We start from the raw sequence: 21074 nt of genomic DNA, 5'->3' as shown, positions 1-21074 counted from the left end.
ACTAATGTTCACTGCGATACGATCTGTTGATGTAGCCATTTGCGGGAAAGCGGCTGTAAATTTGAAAATTTTGCGTTAAATCTCCGCGATCCTACATTAGGAAAATGCCTGACGGGGTGAATAACGCGCCGGAACAGGAAGTGAGGCGCGTTCACGTGAGAAAGGACTAGACAACGGGGACGAGAACGAGCCGAAACCGAAAGTGCTCGGCAGTGTTCGCCGGCGCGAGACGCAATCACGGAACTGGCACTGCGGGCCATGGTACAGACATGGCAAGAAAACTCACCATATTCATCTGCGCTCTTTTCGCGTTTTTACAGGTAAGTCCGTCGGCTGCAGGGCCTGTCGCCAGCGGATTTAGGTTTAAAGAATTTTTTTTTATACTTCAGACATAGTCGACACTCGTTTGCCTGAAGTTTGTCGGGCATTACGTGGTGTTCATGATAAAACAGCCAGTCCGTAAACAAACATGGGGCTTTAATTCCGATACAGTAGCTCACCAGGAAACCGGGAATCGTCGTGTGTCTCTTTCTACTTTTACTTATTTTACGTAAGCTTATTTTTCTGGCTGTCACTTTGCCCCTTTAACAAAAGTTTCTTTTTAAAGCTCTTTGTACCAACACGACGCTTTTTGTGGTTAATATACAGTCATCAGTAATTCACGTCGGCGTTGTCATTAATGGTCAGTTATAAGCGTGACATTTTATACGTTTTGTCGTTTTCAGGTGAACTGCCAGGAGGGGATTTTACACGTCTCTGGTGGATCTCAGGAAAAAGAGTACTGCCTTGTCTACAATTCCTCCTTTTCTAGTATTTCAGTGTCTCTGAATGACGCCGTAAGTATTATTCTGCTACAGCTTGTAAGCTGATACATTTATACAAACCAATTTACCCCGTTGTATTTCTACGTGTAACAACCTGCCTGTCAACCTGTAAGTGATATTTATGAAAACTTGTGTCAAACTTGGTAGTAACCTGTTGTAGAGCGCATATGACACATCTACAACTATTGACAAGTTTCTAAAACGTTATATAGTCTCTAAGAAGACTTTTTGTCTCATTTTTACAATCTACAATATACAAAATTCTATCAGAACCTATTTTTAAGTTACTTACACCTACTTAATAAAACGGGAAGTTTGGAATGTGAACCTGCTATGCTTGGAACACAAGTTTATTACTTACTCTCTATATCAGCTGCTGTCCATTAGTAAAATGCCAGGACAATAAAGAAGTATGAAGATAAAGGATGACACTAACTACCCATGACCTGATTTTTGTAGCACGGAAATTTCAGTTCCTCATCTTTCCATATGCCGGGTTCAGTGCGAACCACTTGCTTACCGCTTGATAGCTGGGAATTTCCCTACCTCAGACCTCTCTAACTCCAGACTGGGGAGCTACAATCCAGTAGGTTTTTCTAACCTACCTGGCTTCTGATGAGTCACACTCTTTCCTGGTATTTACCTGAGAACAGGTGTAACTCATCAGGTCGGATAGAAAACCTGCTGGACAGTAGCTCTCCAGGACCCGAGCAGGGGTCCCATGCCATAGATAGAGCTGAGGCCAGGTTGCTGAAGCACTCTTTGTGTTCGTGATGCTTGCAGATTGATTACCAGCTGGTGAACCTGTCGTCCAGCTTCCTGTGCAGTAGCTCTGATGTACGACCCAATGAGCTGAAGGGGAAAGCGGTGGTTGTCATGAGGGGCAACTGTACTTTCGGCCAGAAGGCCCAGGTGGCTCAGGACTCGGGAGCCACCACCATCCTCATTGCAAGCGACGAACCTTTGGTACCTGGACCTGTGCTCCTTTGAGTAATATTTATGGAATATATATTAGGGGTGTAACTGTGCACAGATTCACAGTTTGGTACACACCTCAATTTTGAGTCACTGTTCAGTACTGTTTCAGTGCAGTAAGGAAAACAAAATTTGCTTTCAAATTATTAGTGCTGCATACACAAAGACGGATAGGAACAGAATCAAAGGTGATGTGTCAGTTAACGGCTGAATAACACAACCTGTAGGACGCTTATTTCTAAAATTTAAAAATCTAAAAATGTAACATTGAACTAAATCCCATGTTCTGTACCACCGAGTTCGGTTGTGTATCTGTAGCAATAAACACCCCTATAATTTCCTGGCCCTATAAATGCCGCGGGGTGACTAAGTTGCAGAGGCTGTGTCTGCTTCCCTCAGGTCATACCCACTGGGATGATGTCGTCTCACATGAGTTAGCATGCCGCTTATGACGGACTGTAACCAGCATTAGCCAGACTCCGCTAATGGAGGCCCTTGCAGCATGTTGAGTTTGCAAACAAGCATTGACCCGATGCCTTTTTTTGGCTGCTACAGGTAACTCCTTTTGTCAACGTCACAGAATATGGTCAAGTCAAAATTCCTGTGGCACTCATGCGATACAGAGACATGGAAGATGCATACAAGGTAATCTCCTCTGCATAATCATATGTTTATCGTGCAGTGCTGTCTCACATGGGTAAGTAATAAATTCAGATTTTTGTATTTATACAATGTACATATTTCAGTGAAACTTTGAGTAACGTATTTGCCATTTGAATCGGCCACCTTTGCACCTGCTGAATCTCAGTTTGCTTACAGACCTTTGGGAACAGTATGTCTGTGAAACTGTATGCCCCACCAACGCCTGTATTTGACTTCAGCATCTTGGCCATACTGTTCATCAGCATGTTCACTGTGGGAATGGGAGGATTCTGGAGCGGAGCTGCTGAGAGGTGAAACACTGTCCACCAGCCACCGAAGACAGGCAGTCGGGAATTCTAGCGGTCAGCTTTGGCCGTAGTCTAAGACGGCAACATGCCGACTTCATGCACGAGGTCCTTCTGTGAACCATGCATGTTGTGATCTTTTCAGGGAAAAGTTGAATACTGCCCCAATGGGTGGAGATTCCAGAGGAAGGACTGACAGCGGCGATCTATCTCTCTATTCCCCGCTCAAAGTCATCATGTTCGTGGCATTCATGTGTGTGATGCTGGTTCTCATGTATTTCTTCTATGCTTATCTCGGTAAGTGGCTGGGCTCAGTAACGTGTGCCGCCAAGCTGGGTAAACCAGTCAGTGTGTCCCACCGAGCCCTTCCTCTTGACTTTTGACCCCGTTTGTGTTCCAGTGTACGTCATCATAGTCATCTTCTGCGTGGCCTCCGCAACAGCCCTGTACAGCTGTCTTGACGCCATCATGGAGAAGCTTGGCTGTGCGACCCTCAGGTATGCAGGACCTGGGCAGAAGGATCTCACCCCTCCCTACTGCTGGAACGTTTCTCAGTATCCCTGTCATTCTGCCACATTGTGAAAATCATGTTCAGATTCCTTATTTAGATGTTAAATAGCCTGAATTGACAAAGCATAGAGATGAATCTCCTCCTCCTTCTGCAGACTGACCTCACTTGATGAACCTCCCTTTCTACAATTTTCACAATGTTCACAATTCAGGTCCAGAGAGTGAATATCCAGACCAAGATTTTCAGTTTTCAAGTTTTTCAACCAGCCAGTTGAGTTTAAAGAGTCATGGTTACAGAGTACTCAACTGGTTGGTTGAAACAGAATCTTGGTCTGGACTTTAAGGCTCTGGACCTGGACTTGCCCACCTTTTGATGTGGACATGTAATTTTCTTCCACAGTTTCTCCTGTCTGGGTAAGGGATGGTCTGGGAGGAGCTTGTTGTTGGCTGCCCTCTGCATCACCGTAGCAGTGCTGTGGGGAGTGTATCGGAACGAGGACAGGTACCGACGGGGCAAAGAAAACATGTTGCTGTTCCTCTTGGGCTAACTTCCTGCAGACGGCCATCGAAAAGCTGCCTGCCTGAGTTTTAGAAATGCAGTCAGGTTGTCACCTGGAAGGCATACAACACAATTAAGTTAATCATGACGTTTTTTGCTTTTATGACTAGGAATATTATTTATGCAGAGGAAAATGAAGCATGCCATGAAACGCTTTTTGTTTCAGATGGATTTGGATTCTGCAAGATTTATTAGGAATTGCTTTCTGTCTGAATTTCATGAAGACGATCAATGTGTCCAACTTTAAAGTGAGTTTTGGTTGTAATGGGGATGTCTGGTTTCCCATTTCGAAGCTTATTACTGAATGTTTGAGGAGCCCACTGTGCCTACTGGAGCCTTTACCAGGTTGCTGTTTTTAGATCTGTGTGATCCTTCTCAGTCTGCTCCTCATCTATGACGTCTTCTTCGTCTTCATCACGCCTTTTTTGACAAAGGTGAGTGGCCACATCGTTTCCACATTGACATTGGTTATTCACAAACTGACATCTACTTTTTTAGTTTCTGTAAGATTAGGTTGCCTGCAGTGGCCTCCACGATCCACTGAGACACAAGAAGAATTGCTTTCGTAAAACAATAAATATCACCTAATTGCCTGGAGGCTAGGTGGGCTAGCCCTGAAGCAGTGCTTCTCTCACCTTTGTGATTTTATTCATCTTCCGATTTTCTGTGCCGTAGGATGGCCAGAGCATCATGGTAGAAGTTGCCTTGGGTCCAGGATCTATTGCAGAAAAGGTGACTATTTCAGAGTTGTCTTATTTTTTTCATTATTATTATTTTTTTAATCCTCTTGGCAAACATGCTCTGGTTGAAGAGACAATGCAAGCGCAAACCACGCTTAACCCCTGTATCAGGCCTTTGCTTTGTTCACATGTCTCACTTGGGTTTGATCCTAGAGTGGAGGAAAGATGGTGACGGTTCCTGCTGAGCCCACAGCCCCCTTTGAGAAAGTAAGGCCCAGCTTTTAGCTCTCTTCTCTGGGGGTGGGAGTGGCAGCCAATAGCCACCAGTCTAGGCCATCACCCCAGGGCAGACTCCTCCACAGCCATGGGCGTGCTGTCTGTCCGTTGCTATCCTTCCCCATGTGACTATTTGCTGGAAAGAGGTAGTTTGAAGTAGTGTGGGATCTTTGCGTGTCAACTGAAATGTCCTGCAGCTGACTCCCTGAATCGGATATCCATTCTGCTTCTCTAAGATTCTGGTAAATGTATCATATATTTTGTAATTGCAGCAGGTTTCTCCTTTAAGGAAAATTAGTAGGTGTAAAGGACACTGTGTAAGATGGATGAGTAACCTGCTGAATATGTGTAAATAATGTGGTGACCACCAGCAGAGGTGGAAAGTTCAGGTCCAGAATGTACAAATCCAGTCCAAGGTTTTGTTTCAGCCAGCCAGTTGAGTACTCTGTGACTAACTCTTTATACTCAACTGGTTGGTTGAAATTAAATCTTGGTCTGGATTTGTAGTTTCTGGACCTGAACTTTCCACCTCTGACCACCAGTCTAGATAACAATAGATCACTGATGATAAAAACCTGTCACTTCTTCGTGCATAAAGTGTGGGAACATCATTGGCCTGGTTGCACAATGGTGGGCTTGCCGTTTGTCATTAGCTTCCACTGCAGACCTGTCAGGTAGTTTGAGGCTGCCGCCTTACGGCAGTTGCAGCTTGGCTTTAAATAAATCCCTGGAAATGGTAACGGCTAGATGCAGTAGGGAGGGAACTTGAAGATGGTAGTTGTTTCATTGAGGAAGTGGAGCAGGATATCGGGAGTTGTAATCAGTTTGTGCAGATAACTCTAGATGTTAAACACACCAATGAGTGCTCTTCACCCGTAGAACCTAGCAACAAGCAATCATCAACCCTTCATAGGGTTGCAAAATTCTGGGAATTTTCCATGGGAATTCAAGAAAATATATGGGAATAAGCTGGATATTTGCAAAATTGCTGGTCAGCCTATAACAGGGAACTTAAATGTAGATGGGGGAAAAAACATCTTCCAGCATAATCTTAGTTAACCAGATTTATTCAGTAGAAAGTCATTTACTTGATATTTTTGCAGAATTTATTCACAAAAGTTTGCATATGCCTGTTTGATGTCAAGCACCGTCAAAACAGTTGAAATGGAACACACCCATCAGTATAACTGGGACATGGCCATATGTAAACACAACCACATGCTAAAGTGTTGTTTTGTTCTTTGTGGCAAAAATGCCGACTAAAAGTTTCATTTCTTAAATTTCACTTTTTCAACCATAGCGATGAAGTTGGACAAATGATAAACATTCTACATGATTGCTGTCAGATTGTCTATGTTTATCCACTGTGCTCAGAGCACTTGCTAATATTTTTCTGCTAATGTGCATATCTCATCAGCAAATGTCAATGTGGGTCACAGGCATGCAAGATTTCCAAAATTCCCTAGCTTAACTTCCCATGGAAAGTTTCTGGAAATTTAGAGATTTTTCGCCCTTTTGCAACCCTAACCCAACAGTGCGGCAACAAGAGCTCTTCAGCTTTAAAGTCTTGCAAAAAGAGCTATTTAACCATATAGCCTGAGAGACTTCAGTCTGGGTGACCGACAACAGAAAGAAAATGGTGGACAGAAAGTGAGAACAGGAAAAAGAACAACCCTTTTCTGAGTGAACTTTGTTTCAGGGCCAGCAGGTAACTATAGCAAGAGGAAAAATCCATTGCTTCGCAGGCCTACGGTGTTTTGAAGTCACCTTTTATACCCACTTTGAGACATTGTCGTGATCATGTGTCTAATCTCATGCATGCTATGCCACTCCCAGGGTGACGGGCACCTCTTTCTCCCAATGCTTCTGTCCTTCTAACCATTCTATGGCTTGATGTCCTTCTACCACACTATTGCCTTTAAGCCAGAGAACCTCGCACACGTCTGCTCCTCCGGACCTTCTCACACACCTGTGCTGTCTTGCAGATACCTGTGGTCATGCGAGTGCCGCGGTTTTTGGCGCCAAACCTGTGCATGATGCAGTTCTCCATACTGGGATATGGAGACATTATCGTTCCAGGTGATCCGACGCTGACGCCGCGGCCTTGCTGATGGGGCAGGGGAAGTGTTGGTTAGCGTTGCAGTCTTGTGAAGACCCATGATTATTCATGAGCAGGAATTCAATTCTGAGCTATTTCCCAGGGTCGCCTATGAAAAGTATCCCTTCAATTGCAGAGTTCAAAACTGCAACTTGCTCAGCCCTAGCCGGTATTTGTCTGGACATGTCTTCAGTAAAGCTCCATTTGCATTAACAGGAATTGCTTTAAGGTTGAAGCTCACAGACTTCTGAATAATACTGATAGTTTGTACCCTAAGCTTGGCTCTGTTTGCCGTGCTTTGATGATGCTGTTGTGACATGCTCCCATTGGTTGTCGAGACAGGCTTGTTGGTGGCATACTGCCACAGGTTTGATGTGTGGACCAGCAGCCCCAAGAGGATCTATTTCATGTCCTGCACTATAGGTACAGTACGCCAGGCCCGTGATATCATATCATGGACATCAGTGGAGGCTTGTGCATTACACATGTCTGCAATATTTGCTAGCTAAGGTCTGCTAAACAAAGGCAATTGCTGGTAACATGAGTATAATTTGTGTGTTGCTCTGTCTCCCCAGCCTACTTCTTGGGCATGGTTGTGACTTTTGTGGTCATGATCCTGTCCCAAATGGGCCAGCCAGCCCTTCTGTACCTCGTGCCTTTCACGCTGCTCACCAGTGCCGCAGTTGCCTGGCGACGTGGGGAAATGAAGCGCTTCTGGGCTGGCACTGTATATGAAGTAAGGGAAGAACTTCAGAGTTGGGGGGGGGGGGGGGGTACTGATTTTGGCATTCAAATCGTAATGTGCATTCAGAAAGCAGAACTGTAAAGAAGAGATTACAATAGAAGAATTATTTTATGTTATCAGTATTGGATTACAGGAAAGGGTGAAACATGTATGCATCACAATGGGGCCTGTTACTTCAGCCAGCTTTTCAAAGTGATGGAGTCATATTATTAAGGAACGTTTATTCTCCTGATCCCACCTGAGCTGCAGTGAGCTCTTTATCATTTTTAGTAAAGCTCTCGGTGAAGCCTGAATGCTTTGTGTAGTTCAAATCACATGACATGTCTTTGCTATAAAATCTAAAACAGAGAATTCAAAAAAATAAACTGCATAGGTCTATTAATAAAATATGTTCACAGAATAAATTTAGTAATCCTTTAGTTTGAATAATGGCTACAAAAAAAGTCATAACTTGTTACAAAAGTGAATTAATTATTAGCCCTGTAGTTTTGAGTCAGACCGAAATGTTCTTAGAAACACTGTCAAAACATTAGTCATATAAAAGATGTTATTACTGTTGTTGTTATAGACCATTCTAAATGTACATTATACATGATCCCGTTTTAAAGGAAACTTGGATCAGGATTTGTAATGGACTCTGACATGTAGACAGGTTTGTGTATTTGGTGTTTTGTGTTGTCATAATGTAACTTCATTTCCAACAGGTGTTGGATACATCAAGGGACCCATTATTGCCAGGTGTGCTATAGATATTGATCCTGATATAATTGGATCCACCACCATCTGACCATCTGTCTCCATGTGTGTGTGCCTGTCTCATTCTTACTGGTTAAAAAAAATCCTTCAGCAACTTTCATACCTTCATGGGGGGGGGGGGGGGTTGGCCTTATGGTTAAATGGAGTTAGTGGGTCACTCTTGCATTGATTGGCTTGTTGCTATAGATGTTATTATAGTCTAAAATCTCACTACTCCAGTGTCCACAAAATTAGAACAACTACATGTGGATTCATTATGAAAGCTGCTTTGGGTGATTAAAAATCATTGTCTTTCCTGTAAGTTGACATGAAGTCTCTGTCTTGGTTTAGCTCTTCCTCTCAACTATTTCAATTCTTCTGCTTTAGCTCACGCTCATACTTTTTTTTAAGTACATTTATAAAAAAAAAAAAAAAAAAAAATCTATTCCTGATAGTATTTTGATTTGGCTGTTGCCGCAGCAACAGTGCAGACGGTATAGCATTGCATGCAGATGCTGCGCTGAAAATGGGTTACCCTGTGACAGTTTAGGTTGTGCTATCCACATTGTGCCTCAGCTCCCCTGAAGTAATGGAAGACTCATCTGTCACATCACAGGAACTTTTTTCAGGAACTAAAACCAATTTTCTGAAACCAGGAAACCGTGTTCACACCTCAGGGATTTCTCAGAGGCAGTTATGTTGTCATTTTTTATTCTATGGCCAGAATTAATAATTAATTTTAAACATGTTGCAGATCGTATAAATAAAATATAAATTAAAGACTGTCCTACTTTGATCGCGATTGATTCCCCTAATAACAAGAAACTAACAACGACTTGTTCATCCTCCATTGTTTTGGGGTTTGTGATGTAGTTTCTTATGAAATTACGTGTTAAATTTAACCTACAAGCTTTTTGTGTCTCCCATGCTTATTTAGCATAATGATCCCGGTTCCTGTTGTGCGGTGTGGAAGCTAAACACAATTGTGTCCCAGAACTACACGTGTTCCCAGCCATTACAGCCCAGAAACTTGAAACAAGGAACCAGGTTCTGGAATTTTGGTGTGAAAGCTCCAAAGTATTCATTAATGCATTATAGGCCTGTCTCGGTAATCCTAGATAGAATGGGTGGAGAATAGCAACCCAAAAATTCCTGATAGCTCCCTGGCGGGTGGCGTGTGGTTCAGTAGGTTAGGATGCTGTCTCTGTGATTGGAAGCTTGCTGGTTCAAATCCCTGAGTTGGCAGAGTGATTTCATCATTGGGTACCTGAGCAAGGCCCTTAACCCCAATCACTCCAGGGATTGACCCCGCTTTCTCAGAAAACGTCCATCACTTTGGATAAAAAAATGTGTGCTAAATATATTAGTTTTAATAAATAAAATGTAAATATGTAAAAGCAGCCGTGGTGTCTGGGTTCAGTGCAAACGGCAGAGTGTTTCTTTGTAGTTTCTCCAGCCACTTGCATGCGGAGTGCCTCACTGCCGTGCTCGTCACCGTTGACGTCTTTCAGGAAATGGGCAACCCGCAGTGGCGTGATGAGCTGATAAGTGACTCCAGTTGAAGCCAAGGCTGTTTAAAAAACAACCATGCAAGAGCTGAGCTCTCACTCTTAGAGACACTGCAGAAAACTAACTACACACAGCAAGCCTAACTGACAGGACATCCTAAAACCCACCCAGGCCCACTTCTGTCTCGTGTTTCCCCTTTGTTGTGTGGGTTTGTGTTTTTGTTTTGTTTGGTAATCCTGTCTCTCTCTCCCCCAGATGGAAGATCTGAACATGACAGCATTGGAAGAAAATGCTGAGTTTTCTAAAAACTCCTCCCCTCCTTTTCAAAACCATTAGTTTTTACGTAACTGGAAGTTTACATTTTGCAGATGAACACAGAAAATGCCTTTTTATGATTGCTTGTCTAGCCCAGTATTTTTTTCAATACTGCACTCCACTGATTTTCCTTTGGTTAATATTTTGGTGTGAGAATTCAGGTGAATATAATTATTTCTTCTGTGAGAATTCAGATTATTAAAGCATGTTGGGTAACACAACTGTAAACTTATCCCTTGGACTGTATTTTAATTTTACTGACAATATGATTAAAAAACACTTTATGCACCTGTTGGTTGTTTTTGTAAACTGCACACTGCTGTTATTTTTTTTCTAACTCTTTGTCGTTAGAGGTTTGTGTACCTACCTTAAGTTTAGCATCATATTGTACCTACAGATTAATTTACATTAACATTTTAATCTGTTACATAATCACCAAGACGTACTAACAGTGTTCAGTACTTACTATGTTCCCATAGTGATGGCTTATTAGTAACATTCAATGAGCGACAGGAAAATGTTCTTAGGCCACGTGACAGATACATTGACCCTGCACAGGAATTTGTGGGTTTTTTTTCTCCAGTATTCTGCATAAAGGCCCCATCCCTCCTACAGCAGTTCCCATGATTCTGTTAAGTGACGCATGAGAAGCTGCTCCTGCAGGCCGCTGCCTGTTCCGGCGCTGGGTGTTCCGGCGCAGCCCCTCACCACCTTCTCTAGCGTTCGCCGATACAGAAGTGGGGTTGGGGGGGGGGAGGGATATACAGCAGTGGGCAAACGTTTTGAGAATGACACAAATATTGATTTTCCCAAAGTCTGCTGCCTCGGTAATCATGGTGGCGATTTGCCTACACTCCAGAATGTTATGAAGAGTGATCAGGTGAATCGCAATTAATCGCAAAGTCCCTTTTCGTCATGAAAATGAACTTAATCCCAAAAAACCCATTTTGAACATTTCAGCCCTGCCACAAAAGGACCTGCTGGCATCCTTTCAGTGATTCTCTCAGTAACACAGGTGAGAGTGTTGATGAGGACAAGGCTGGAGATCACTCTGTCATGCTGACTGAGTTAGAATAGCAGACTGGATGCTTTAAAAGGAGGATGGTGCTTGAAATCATTGTTCTTCCTCTGTTAACCATGGTTACCTGCAAGGAATTGCTTTGCACAGAAAGGGCTTCACAGGCAAGGATATTGCAGCTAGTAAGATTGCACCTAAATCAACCATTTATTGGATGATCAAGAACTTCAAGGAGAGAGATTTGATTTTTGTGAAGAAGGCTTCAGGGTGCCCAAGAGAGTCCAGCAAGTGCCAAGACCGTCTCCTAAAGTTGATGCAGCTGCAGGATCGGGGCAGCACCAGTGCAGAGCTTGCTCAGGAACGGCAGCAGGCAGGTGTGAGTGCATCTGCACGCACAGTGAGGTGAAGACTTTTGGAGGATGGCCTGGTGTCAAGAAGGACAGCAAAGAAGCCACTTCTCTCCAAGGAAAACATCAGGGACAGACTGATATTCTGCAAAAGGTATTGGACTGCTGAGGACTGTGTTAAAGTCATTTTCTCTGAATCTCCTTTCCAATTGGTTGGGGTATTGGGGGGGGGGGGGGGGGGGAAGATTGTCTGGAGGAGAAAAGGTGAGCACTACCATCAGTCCTGTGTCATGCCAACAATGAAGCATCCTGAGACCATTTATGTGTGGGGTTGCTTCTCAGCCAAGGAAGTGGGATCACTCACAGATTTGCCTAATTAATAAAGAATGGTATCAAAACATCCTCCGAAAGCAACTTCTCCTTCTCCAGTGGCGAAGTCTCCAGTATACTCTTCTGGAGTATAGGCAAACTTCGTGAAAACCAATACTTGTGTCACTCTCAAAACTTTTGGCCAGGACTGTACACGCATTTGTACTGTGACACGTCAGCACGTCAGGGCGTGCTATCGTGAGGTTTTTTTTTTTATTCTAGTTTTGGAGGCGGGTCAGACCCTGGCGCCCCTACAAATTGGGCTAAGTACGCAATACTTACCGGGGTATTGGTCGTAGTGAATATGCCGCCCCCCATGTTTACTTAGCTGCATTGTAACGAGTACCTTGTATTTACGTATTCATCGAACGGACTAAAAAATATATAGTAGTCCTACAGACATGGTGTGTTTTGGATGCAGCCTATCCTATAATATATTAACGGATTAAACGGGGATCTATTTTAACTGTATTAACTCTTTCTATATTGCTACTCCGGCGTTTATTCTTCGCGTAATTGCGCCCGGTGTTCAATAACATTTGTTTTTTTAATACACACAACTTAAAGGAAAGGCATGTTTTTTCCCCTGAAATACTCGCTATTTGGCCTAATTTAAATGCACAGCTGGGTGACGCGCCGGACACCTCTGTAATAACGCGGGGCAGCGGGGTCCCTTTATCTGCCTCGATCCCCACCCCGCTCATGTGACTTACGGAACCATCTCGCTCTCAAAACAGCCGCGTTTAGAAGCGGGCTGCCGCTTGCGCGTCAAAGGCTCTGCTTCACCCTGTCGCCCTGGCTGTCCCCTTCACACATGGCTGAAAGCCACAAGGCGGCTCCGCACCTCCGACTCCGCTGCCGAGAGAATGGTAAGGGTCTGAACGGCGATCTGCCCAGGGTCTGCGCGTCGATCTGCCCCGGGACCGAGCTGAACACGCCACTGGTGCAGGAGAAGCCGCCCGCGTAGCTGCTTTCGTGGGCTGAAGGCTTAAGGACGGTGAAATGCAGTTCATCGTATGACTTTCAGATTTGATCATGGATCTTAAGTTACGAAGGCATAAGTTAGACATTTAATTAGGCCTATCAGTTAATACATTTAAAAATGACGTGATTGTCTAGAAAGACATAGAAGTTAAATATACCTAGTTAGTAATTAGTTGGCTCAGGTCCATTGAAGTCGATTTTCCCGCAGTAAATTTCGCTGTTCCCCTGTCTGTTGTGACAAATCCTTTAAAAATTGTTATAACTTATATCCTACATACTAAATAATCATACAGTGCAATCTTTTATGTATTAATAAGGAATGTTTTGGACAGTTTGCAGTAGAAAATGAAACTTTAAATAAGTTCTTGTCAGGTACCAACGTATAGTTTTATATTTTTTATTTGTTCTCTTGCTTTTTAGTGCGTGGGGGTGTGGTGGACACTGAACATTAAATGTCGTTGCAAGTGTCAGTACAGTTAAATGCAGGACTGCATTTTCTGTGGAGGGCCAAATCGGAACTTCACCATGTCAGCAGGGACATTTTGTAATTATTTTTATTTTTGCGTCCAATGAAAGCAAGAATGATACACTTTTCCCTCTTGAAAATAGACGAATTCACGAGCCAATAGAACTTGCTGATTTTGCAGTTTCAACGTGAACATACACAAACACACACACACACATATAAACACACACGCGCTTGTTTATTTATTAATTTATTTATGATCGTGCGACAAAGGAAAAATAGTTCATGGTGCCAACATATGCTTTGATCTGGTTTAATACGACGTTGTTTTAGAGCCACACCCATCCTCAGTAATATTTATCCTGGTTGTCACAACACCAAGGCACTGGGGCAGGTGTGCCACAGTATGTATGTACAAAGTTGGGATGTGGGGACACTTCAAATGTATCCGCCAGGGGTGCTCAAATGTGCCTCAGGTAACGTTTCTGTGTGAGGTCTCCGCATTCCTGACAGTCTTAGGCCGAGTTCTGGCATGTTCTGTCTCCGCTAGCTTACAGCGCAGTTCCTGCACTTTTCCTCAGGATGAAGGTGACTTAAATGACCTACTAGGGCACAGAGTTTGTTTACCGACTGTGGTTTCTGTTGCAATGAGGTTGAATCATCTCCCATTTTGTTGCAGTCCTTGAATTCCTGGATAGAAAGCACTTTCACAAAGCGGGAGTGTGTGCGCTTCGTTCCTGTCTCCAAGGAACCTCACAGGTACGGGTTTGGCTGCTGACGGCCGTCGAGTGACACGGCCTCCTCAGCTGGGGCATCCGGAAATGAAGTACCTGAAATTCCTAAATACTGCCCAATAGACCATGAATAGGTCTGAAATGAACTGAGACAGCCAGGGGTGAAACTAGAGTTAATCGGGGTGGTTCCAATTGATACTGACGCTGGCGGGAAATTAAGGGACCTTAAACATCTTGGATAAGATGGATTCCATCAAGGGAACGGCCACCGTTTCTGAACATGGATCCCTTCAGAAGGTTTACACACATCCCCAAAGGTGTTAGAAAGGTTGTATTATTGGATTGTTTAATAAGAATAACATCAGTGGTGTTAGAAAATAATGCCAGTATTAGACAGTATTATTGACAGACTGATTTCTCATTGTATGATTTGGTGTGTGTGTGTGTGTGTGTCTCCTGCCTTGTGGCTTGTGCTTCCAGAAATCATTGCACCCCTGAATTGGATAAACGGTTGTGTGATCGGGCTTTTTGGACATTTCGGGTGTGAGTGTGTGTGTTTGTGTGTGACATTTTGGTGTGTGTGTGTGACATTTCGGTGTGTGTTTGTGTGTGACATTTCGGTGTGTGAGTGTGTGTGTTTGTGTGTGACATTTCGGTGTGTGAGTGTGTGTGTTTGTGTGTGACATTTCGGTGTGTGAGTGTGTGTGTTTGTGTGTGACATTTCGGTGTGTGAGTGTGTGTGTTTCTGTGTGACATTTCAGTGTGTGTTTCTGTGTGACATTTCAGTGTGTGTTTCTGTGTGACATTTCAGTGTGTGTTTCTGTGTGACATTTCAGTGTGTGTTTCTGTGTGACATTTCAGTGTGTTCACATGACCGAGCTGCACTGTCTCTTTTCAGATGTCTGCCAGGATGTCAGATTTGCCAGCAGCTGTTACGGTAAGTCTGTGCTGTTTTTTTTGCGCAATAGTAGAGTGTTTTTTTCAAAGACTATATTTCAGTCTTTGTTTTTTTTCATTGTACAGTTCAGTTCTGACCCCCATGCTGTGCTGCAGGTGCCACTGTGGCCGGCCGGCCCGACAGCATGTGGGCTCGGACGCCATGCCTTGCGGCGGGAGCCTGGATGAGGAGAGGGAGACACAGCAGGAGTGGTCGGTGTGCAGGGACACCGTGGAGCGGCCAACCGATGCGTACGGCGTGCTCAATTTCCAGGGGGCCTCTCACACCTACAGAGCCAAGGTGGCCGGCTGCTCCGCCGACTCGGTATCGCGAACTATCCTCGCCACGCCACGCTAGGTTTCCGCAAGTGTGAATGTGCTCTTCTCTTCTCTGGCAGTTCGTACGCCTGTCTCACGACTCCAAACCCGAGTTGGTGTTTCAGCTCTTGCTCAGAGAGTGGCAGATGGAGCTTCCGAAGATGGTCATCTCTGTCCACGGCGGAGCACGCAACTTTGGCCTGCATCCTCGCATCAAGCAAGTGGTGGGCAAGGGCCTGGTTCGAGCTGCGGCCTCCACCGGGGCCTGGATCCTCACCGGTGGCCTGAACACAGGCAAGAACGGCCGTCGAGCTGGCTGAGGGCTCTCCTGCAGTCTGTCAGACCTCGGGCTACGTGACGGCTGTTTGAAAGTCAATTACCGTTGTAATCCGCATATATGTTTGCTGTTACGATTGTGGCTATTAGCAGTACTTCTGCAGCTGGTGTGTCATTATTAATTTTTCTTTATCAGAAATGCCATCTTGAAGTGAGTTACACATGCTACCCTGTGTAAAGCAGAATAAGTGAGAGATCTCATCCGCCCAGGCTGATAATCACGATGACAGGAATGGCTCTCTGTTCGTAGTACTGGGATTCTGCTTTGCTCAACATTTCTTTTCATATTTTAGAAATTTTAGAATCATTGTTTTTATTTTTGCAATATTAGGTGCCGCAAAACATGTCGGTGACGCCTTGAAAGAGTACTCCTCCAAGTCGTCATGGAAACTGTGCACCATTGGCATCGCACCATGGGGGATTATCGAAAACCGGGAGGACCTCATTGGAAGACATGTGAGGACCAGACGACTTTCTGCTGATAAATGTGACCCAGTATCAGTGTGTAAAATCCTTCAGGGGATTCGCCAGGAGTGAATTCCTGTTCATTTCCGGAAGGCTAAAGCGTGTTGGGTTGATGTCCAGGTGGTGCCCTATCAGACACTGCTGGCTCCCTTGAGCAAGCTGGACGTGTTAAACAGCCTGCACTCACACTTCCTGCTGGTAGACGACGGTACCGTGGGCCGGGCCGGCGCCGAGGTCCAGCTGCGCAGGGATCTGGAACGGCACATCAGCCTACAGAGGATCCACACCAGTAAGCCTGGGAGTCTGGGCCCAGTGGGACCCAAGGAAGGAACCGTGTCGGCTTCACAGGGATCATCCTTACTATCACTGTCATTATGGTCTTCATAGGGTTAGTTCAGAATACGTAACGAAGCATAAGTGAAAGACAGCACCCCGTACGAGGCCAGGGATCTCTGGATTCCATCTTCACCTCCAACCTTCTAGACGGCTTTCCTGAAATCCGTGTTCCTTAGGGGCCACAGTGTTTGCCGAGAAAGGGTCGTTATTGCTGAAAAAAAGTTGTCATGGCTGTAATGGTGATCTTTAGGGGCAGATGGAACAGGTGTGTGTTGAGTGTGATTGGAGGCTTTTTGAGCAATTCTGTACTCCTACAAGACTTGGATGCATTGTATATAACATATCAGTATTGGCCAATATTTGTTAAAAATCAGGATATCTGTGTTGGTCCAACGTGTGAGTCTTTTTTAAAGACAAGATATTTCAGATCGATATTTTGTTTCCTACAGAGTAATAAATGATGCAGCGTTATTCTGGGGGCAAGTTTCAGTACCGGCACACCCCTCCAGTTATCGGTCTCGCTGTCACGAGTCTAAACAGAATTCTGGTATTGATGCACTGCTACTACCAGAACTTCTGTGATATGTTTCTATTAAAACTTGTGTCCTTCACTAGGAATTGGGCAGGGGGTGCCGGTGGTGGTGCTGATCCTGGAGGGCGGGCCCAGAGAGATCCAGACGGTGCTGGACTACGTGCAGGAGAGCCCCCCCGTGCCTGTGGTGGTGTGTGAGGGCACGGGCCGAGCGGCCGACATCCTGGCCCACATCCACAAGCAGACAGAGGAGGGCGGGTGAGATCTGCTGCTATTGTGAGACACTGGAATGTACTGGGACATACTGGGAAACACTGGGACATAGAATGGCATAGGGCTAGACAATGTTATAGCAGGGTTCACTCCTACTGGGACACACTGGAATGTAGTGCTGCTGGGATAGACTGATATTGGCAGGAAACTAGGATATATTGGGAATTTGTCAGGGTGAATTTCTGTGGGGGGGGGGCGGCTGGGAGGAAGGGAACCATGTGAAAATGAGTGTCAATTGTGACAGAGACACCCTTTCGGCCCTTAGAACTCTCCCCGATGGTGTCGAAAACGAAGTGATCGCCACCATTAGGAAGACCTTCAGCCTCACACGCAGTGGTGCAGTGCAGCTCTTCCAGGTGCTGATGGAGTGCATGAAGCACAAGGAGGTGGTGAGCTGGCCGTCTCAAGTCTCTGAGGACGTGAGAACGTGAAGCCCTGATGTGCTGATTGCCCTGCCCCTTCTGGATCTGACTGTTCCTTCCTGAATCTGTCAGATTACTGTGTTCTCTGTGGATTCGGAGGACAATCAGGACATCGACGTTGCCATACTGAGGGCATGGCTCAAAGGTGAGGCTGCTTGCTCTCTCCTCACGTCCTTCACTGCAACGCACTGCAGACCATTCACGTGGTCTCTTTCTGCCGTCCTCCAGGCACTGATGCGTCTCCCTTCGACCAGCTGGCCCTTACGCTGGCCTGGAACCGGGTCGACATCGCTAAGAACCACGTGTTCGGTTATGGGCAACGGCTGCTGGTTTGTGACCTTGTGACTGGTTATAGTGTAAAAGAGATTATTCGCAAGAATCGGCAGGGCCCAAGCAAGCTGAGCTTGTAGTAGAACAAGAATGGTGATGTGAAAAAGCGTACGGAGATGATATAAATGGGCCAGGTCTACTGGAACCCTGGGTGTGATTCTAGGTAGAGCTTTGCAGCTGAGCTTGGATCAGTGTTTAAGCTGCTGTGATATAGCCAAATGGTGAGGCAAGGCTGCTCCCAGAGCAGTGGTGGAAGGCAGAAGGTGACTGACATTCTGGGCTGCAGGTGAGCTCCCTGGAGCAGGCCCTGCTGGACGCCCTGGCCATGGACCGCGTGGAGTTTGTGAAGCTGCTGGTGGAGAATGGCGTCAGCATGCACCGCTTCCTGACTATCGCCCGACTGGAGGAGCTCTACAACACGGTGGGAAGACTGCCCGGTCCTCCGGTCCCCGCAGCTCTCACTCCCAGCCCCTCCCAGGTCGCTCATGGCATTTTGTGCCCTTACAGAAGCAGGTTCCATCCAGCAGCACCCTCCTGCAGCTGGTGAGGGATGTTAAAAAGGTACGTGCCGGACCCTTGACGCCCCCCAGAGCTGTCCTTCGATGTGTGTGATGCTAGTAAAGCTGACATGTGACCGTCTCCCCCACCTCTACAGCGCCGCCTGCCAGCCAACTACAAAATAACCCTGATTGACGTGGGCCTCGTCATCGAACGGCTCATGGGGGGCACGTACAGGTGCCAGTACACCAGGAAGTGGTTCAGAATGATGTACCATGATCTCCAAGGAAACGGACGGGTGAGGAAACACTCCCGCCATTCCGCGAGTCGTACTGGTAGAGCTCCTTTCCAGTCATCTCATGTTTTTTTTTTTTTTTCTTCCTATGTCTTCTTTCAGCGATCCCGTCAAAATTCAGGCGGGGGTCGAGCGCAGCGGAAGAACAGCCAGGAGTCCTTCTGTATTCAAGCTGAAAGGAAGCAGCGCTCTAGGCACAATCAATTCGTCAAAATTGCTCAGCCCTACAAATCCAAGGTACTCCCCCTACTGGCAGACTGGAAGATGTGGCAGAACGTGGTTGGGTTGCTTGCATCCCTTGTGGATTATCTCCTTCTACTTCCCCAAGGAGCCAGATGTGTCTACCGAGTGGCCCGAGAGGAGAGGGCGGGTTGGGGCCGCCATGGCGGATGGCGACAGTGACAAGGGGTGCTTCCGCTACCCGTTCAGCGAGCTGCTGGTGTGGGCGGTCCTGATGAAGCGCCGGAAGATGTCACTCTTCTTCTGGCAGCACGGTGAGGAGGCCATGGCCAAGGCCCTGGTGGCCTGCAAGCTGTACCGCAGCATGGCCATGGCGGCGAAGACCAGCAGCGTGGTCGACGATATCGCCGATGAGCTGAAGGAGTACTCCAGGTGAGTCGCGGGCCGCTGCAGCTCGCCAAAGCCGTCACACCCACCCGCTCAGCCCACGGACCATCACGCATGCCGTTCTTTCAGTGAGTTTGGCGTACTGGCAGTGGACCTGCTGGAGCAGGCCTTCAGGGAGGACGAGACCATGGCCATGAAGTTGCTGACCTACGAGCTGAAGAACTGGAGCAGCTCCACCTGCCTGAAGCTGGCCGTGACCTCGTGCCTGCGCCCCCTGGTGGCCCACACCTGCACGCAGATGCTGCTCTCCGACATGTGGATGGGCCGGCTCAACATGCGCAAGAACTCCTGGTACAAGGTGATGCCCCTGTCATGCTAGATCTCAGGGGTGGTTGCTAATCACATCACGGAGAATCAAAGGGGTAACGGATGCGACGTGATGTCTAACTGCTCTGGATGCCACTTGTGGATTGTTGCAGCTACAAAACCATCTTCATTTAACTTTGGAAGCAAGTGGGTTTTCACACTGAGCCACGTGTCTCCTTCTTCTAGGTCATTCTAAGTATTTTGGTGCCACCGGCCATCCTCTTGCTGGAATTCAAGAGCAATGCAGAGATGTCCCACATCCCCCAGTCACCAGTCGACCATGAAATGGAGGACAGCGAACACAAGTCCAGTAGAGCTTCGGACCACATAGAAATGGTCAGAGCCTCAAGTGGACTCAGCTCAAGAGGGTCGCTGCTTGTTATTCTGTATGCTCTGTTCTCAGGGAAGGTTTTGAAATCGTGGATTTAGGGTTGGCATAAATTGTTTAATTTGAAAGGCTCCTGTCATTCGTTTTTTTTCCAGGACGTGTTCAGGGATGAGAAAGGAGTCTTTGTGGAAAAGCATGAAACAGAGAGCTACGCTGAACCCAGGAAGTTGCCCCTGACAGCGAAGTTTTATGAGTTTTACCATGCCCCAATTGTCAAGTTCTGGTTCAATACGGTACGTTGGCTCTTGGGTCTTGCCATAATTGACATGGGCTGCAGTGCCCTTGCTGTGCCCAAGCTGTGCCAAGTCTTCTCATCATCTCCTGTGGTCTTGTCCAGATGGCATACCTGACCTTCCTGATGCTGTACTCCTATGTGGTTCTGGTGCAATCTGCCCCCCTGAGCACGCCAGAGGAGTGGGTCGTCATCCTCTACGTCTTCACCTCTGCAATTGAAAAAGTCAGAGCGGTACGACACCGACGGTCCACGCTACCTGCTTAGCAAGTGAATTTCAGCAGTTGAAAATCAAGGTTAATTCCTGATCCCCTTGATCGGTCATGTAGATAACACTGTTGTTAGTTGACATGGCTGTTTTCTTTTTTTAGATGCTCTTGTCTGAAGCTGGAAAGATACACCAGAAGGTGAAAGTCTGGTTCAGCGACTATTTTAACATGACGGACAGTTTTGCAATAGTCATGTTTTTGATTGGCTTCGTATTGCGATGTTGGGTGGACACTGAGGAGCACTCTCCTGGAAGACTGGTGTTCTGCCTGAACATCATTTTTTGGTATGTGAGGCTCCTGGACATTCTGGCTGTTAACCAAAAAGCCGGACCCTATGTCATGATGATTGGCAAAATGGTAAGTGATCTGCATCGACCAGAGCAATTGTCCCTAGTACAGTGGGTCCTCGGGTTATGACAC

General features: G+C 46.1%; 2 protein-coding genes across 5 annotated transcripts in view; both read left to right on the top strand.

Moving 5' to 3' along the window:
* Positions 1–112: 112 nt before the first annotated feature.
* LOC111846774 (signal peptide peptidase-like 2A) lies at positions 113–10461 on the top strand. 3 transcript variants are annotated; one of them, XM_072698289.1, is made up of 17 exons: positions 115–320; positions 726–836; positions 1608–1790; positions 2355–2444; positions 2619–2752; positions 2892–3043; positions 3147–3243; positions 3657–3758; positions 3982–4063; positions 4175–4249; positions 4491–4547; positions 4709–4762; positions 6757–6850; positions 7212–7292; positions 7445–7605; positions 8319–8352; positions 10114–10461. In XM_072698289.1, the coding sequence occupies exons 1-17, from the start codon at positions 270–272 to the stop codon at positions 10152–10154; spliced, it is 1599 nt and encodes a 532-aa protein (XP_072554390.1). In that variant the 5' UTR covers positions 115–269; the 3' UTR covers positions 10155–10461. The 3 variants fall into 3 exon arrangements, with proteins under 3 accessions (XP_072554389.1, XP_072554390.1, XP_072554391.1); XM_072698288.1 differs by lacking the exon at positions 8319–8352 and having other exon boundaries at positions 113–320; XM_072698290.1 differs by lacking the exons at positions 4709–4762; positions 8319–8352.
* A 1330-nt stretch (positions 10462–11791) lies between these two features.
* LOC111846675 (transient receptor potential cation channel subfamily M member 7-like) overlaps positions 11792–21074 on the top strand; it is an 18354-nt gene continuing 9071 nt past the window's right edge. The window contains exons 1-21 of one of the 2 annotated variants that reach the window (XM_023817109.2): positions 11797–12776; positions 14037–14116; positions 14990–15028; positions 15145–15328; positions 15426–15639; positions 16013–16137; positions 16267–16435; positions 17098–17272; positions 17553–17676; positions 17782–17854; positions 17938–18038; positions 18326–18460; positions 18547–18600; positions 18695–18835; positions 18935–19069; positions 19161–19444; positions 19529–19757; positions 19952–20101; positions 20249–20386; positions 20491–20619; positions 20757–21011. In XM_023817109.2, the coding sequence (XP_023672877.2) occupies positions 12774–12776; positions 14037–14116; positions 14990–15028; positions 15145–15328; positions 15426–15639; positions 16013–16137; positions 16267–16435; positions 17098–17272; positions 17553–17676; positions 17782–17854; positions 17938–18038; positions 18326–18460; positions 18547–18600; positions 18695–18835; positions 18935–19069; positions 19161–19444; positions 19529–19757; positions 19952–20101; positions 20249–20386; positions 20491–20619; positions 20757–21011 (2937 nt within the window). In that variant the 5' untranslated portion in view covers positions 11797–12773. Of the gene's footprint in view, positions 12777–14036; positions 14117–14989; positions 15029–15144; positions 15329–15425; positions 15640–16012; positions 16138–16266; positions 16436–17097; positions 17273–17552; positions 17677–17781; positions 17855–17937; positions 18039–18325; positions 18461–18546; positions 18601–18694; positions 18836–18934; positions 19070–19160; positions 19445–19528; positions 19758–19951; positions 20152–20248; positions 20387–20490; positions 20620–20756; positions 21012–21074 lie in introns of those variants that run through there. The other variant, XR_002838925.2, reaches the window with a different exon arrangement.

This window comes from Paramormyrops kingsleyae, chromosome 13 (assembly GCF_048594095.1).
Source record: "Paramormyrops kingsleyae isolate MSU_618 chromosome 13, PKINGS_0.4, whole genome shotgun sequence".
NCBI classification, from domain to species: Eukaryota; Metazoa; Chordata; class Actinopteri; order Osteoglossiformes; family Mormyridae; genus Paramormyrops; species Paramormyrops kingsleyae.
The sequence above is the reverse complement of the archived record's forward strand: the minus strand, read 5'-3'. Positions and strand labels throughout refer to the sequence as shown.

Excerpts from the sequence above, each read along its gene's own strand:
- LOC111846774 (XM_072698288.1), top strand. The coding sequence starts at position 270 with ATGGCAAGAAAACTCACCATATTCATCTGCGCTCTTTTCGCGTTTTTA. Across the intron at positions 2,445-2,618 it reads ACATGGAAGATGCATACAAG|ACCTTTGGGAACAGTATGTC; the intron begins GTAATCTCCTCT and ends GTTTGCTTACAG. Across the intron at positions 3,244-3,656 it reads CTTGGCTGTGCGACCCTCAG|TTTCTCCTGTCTGGGTAAGG; the intron begins GTATGCAGGACC and ends TTTCTTCCACAG.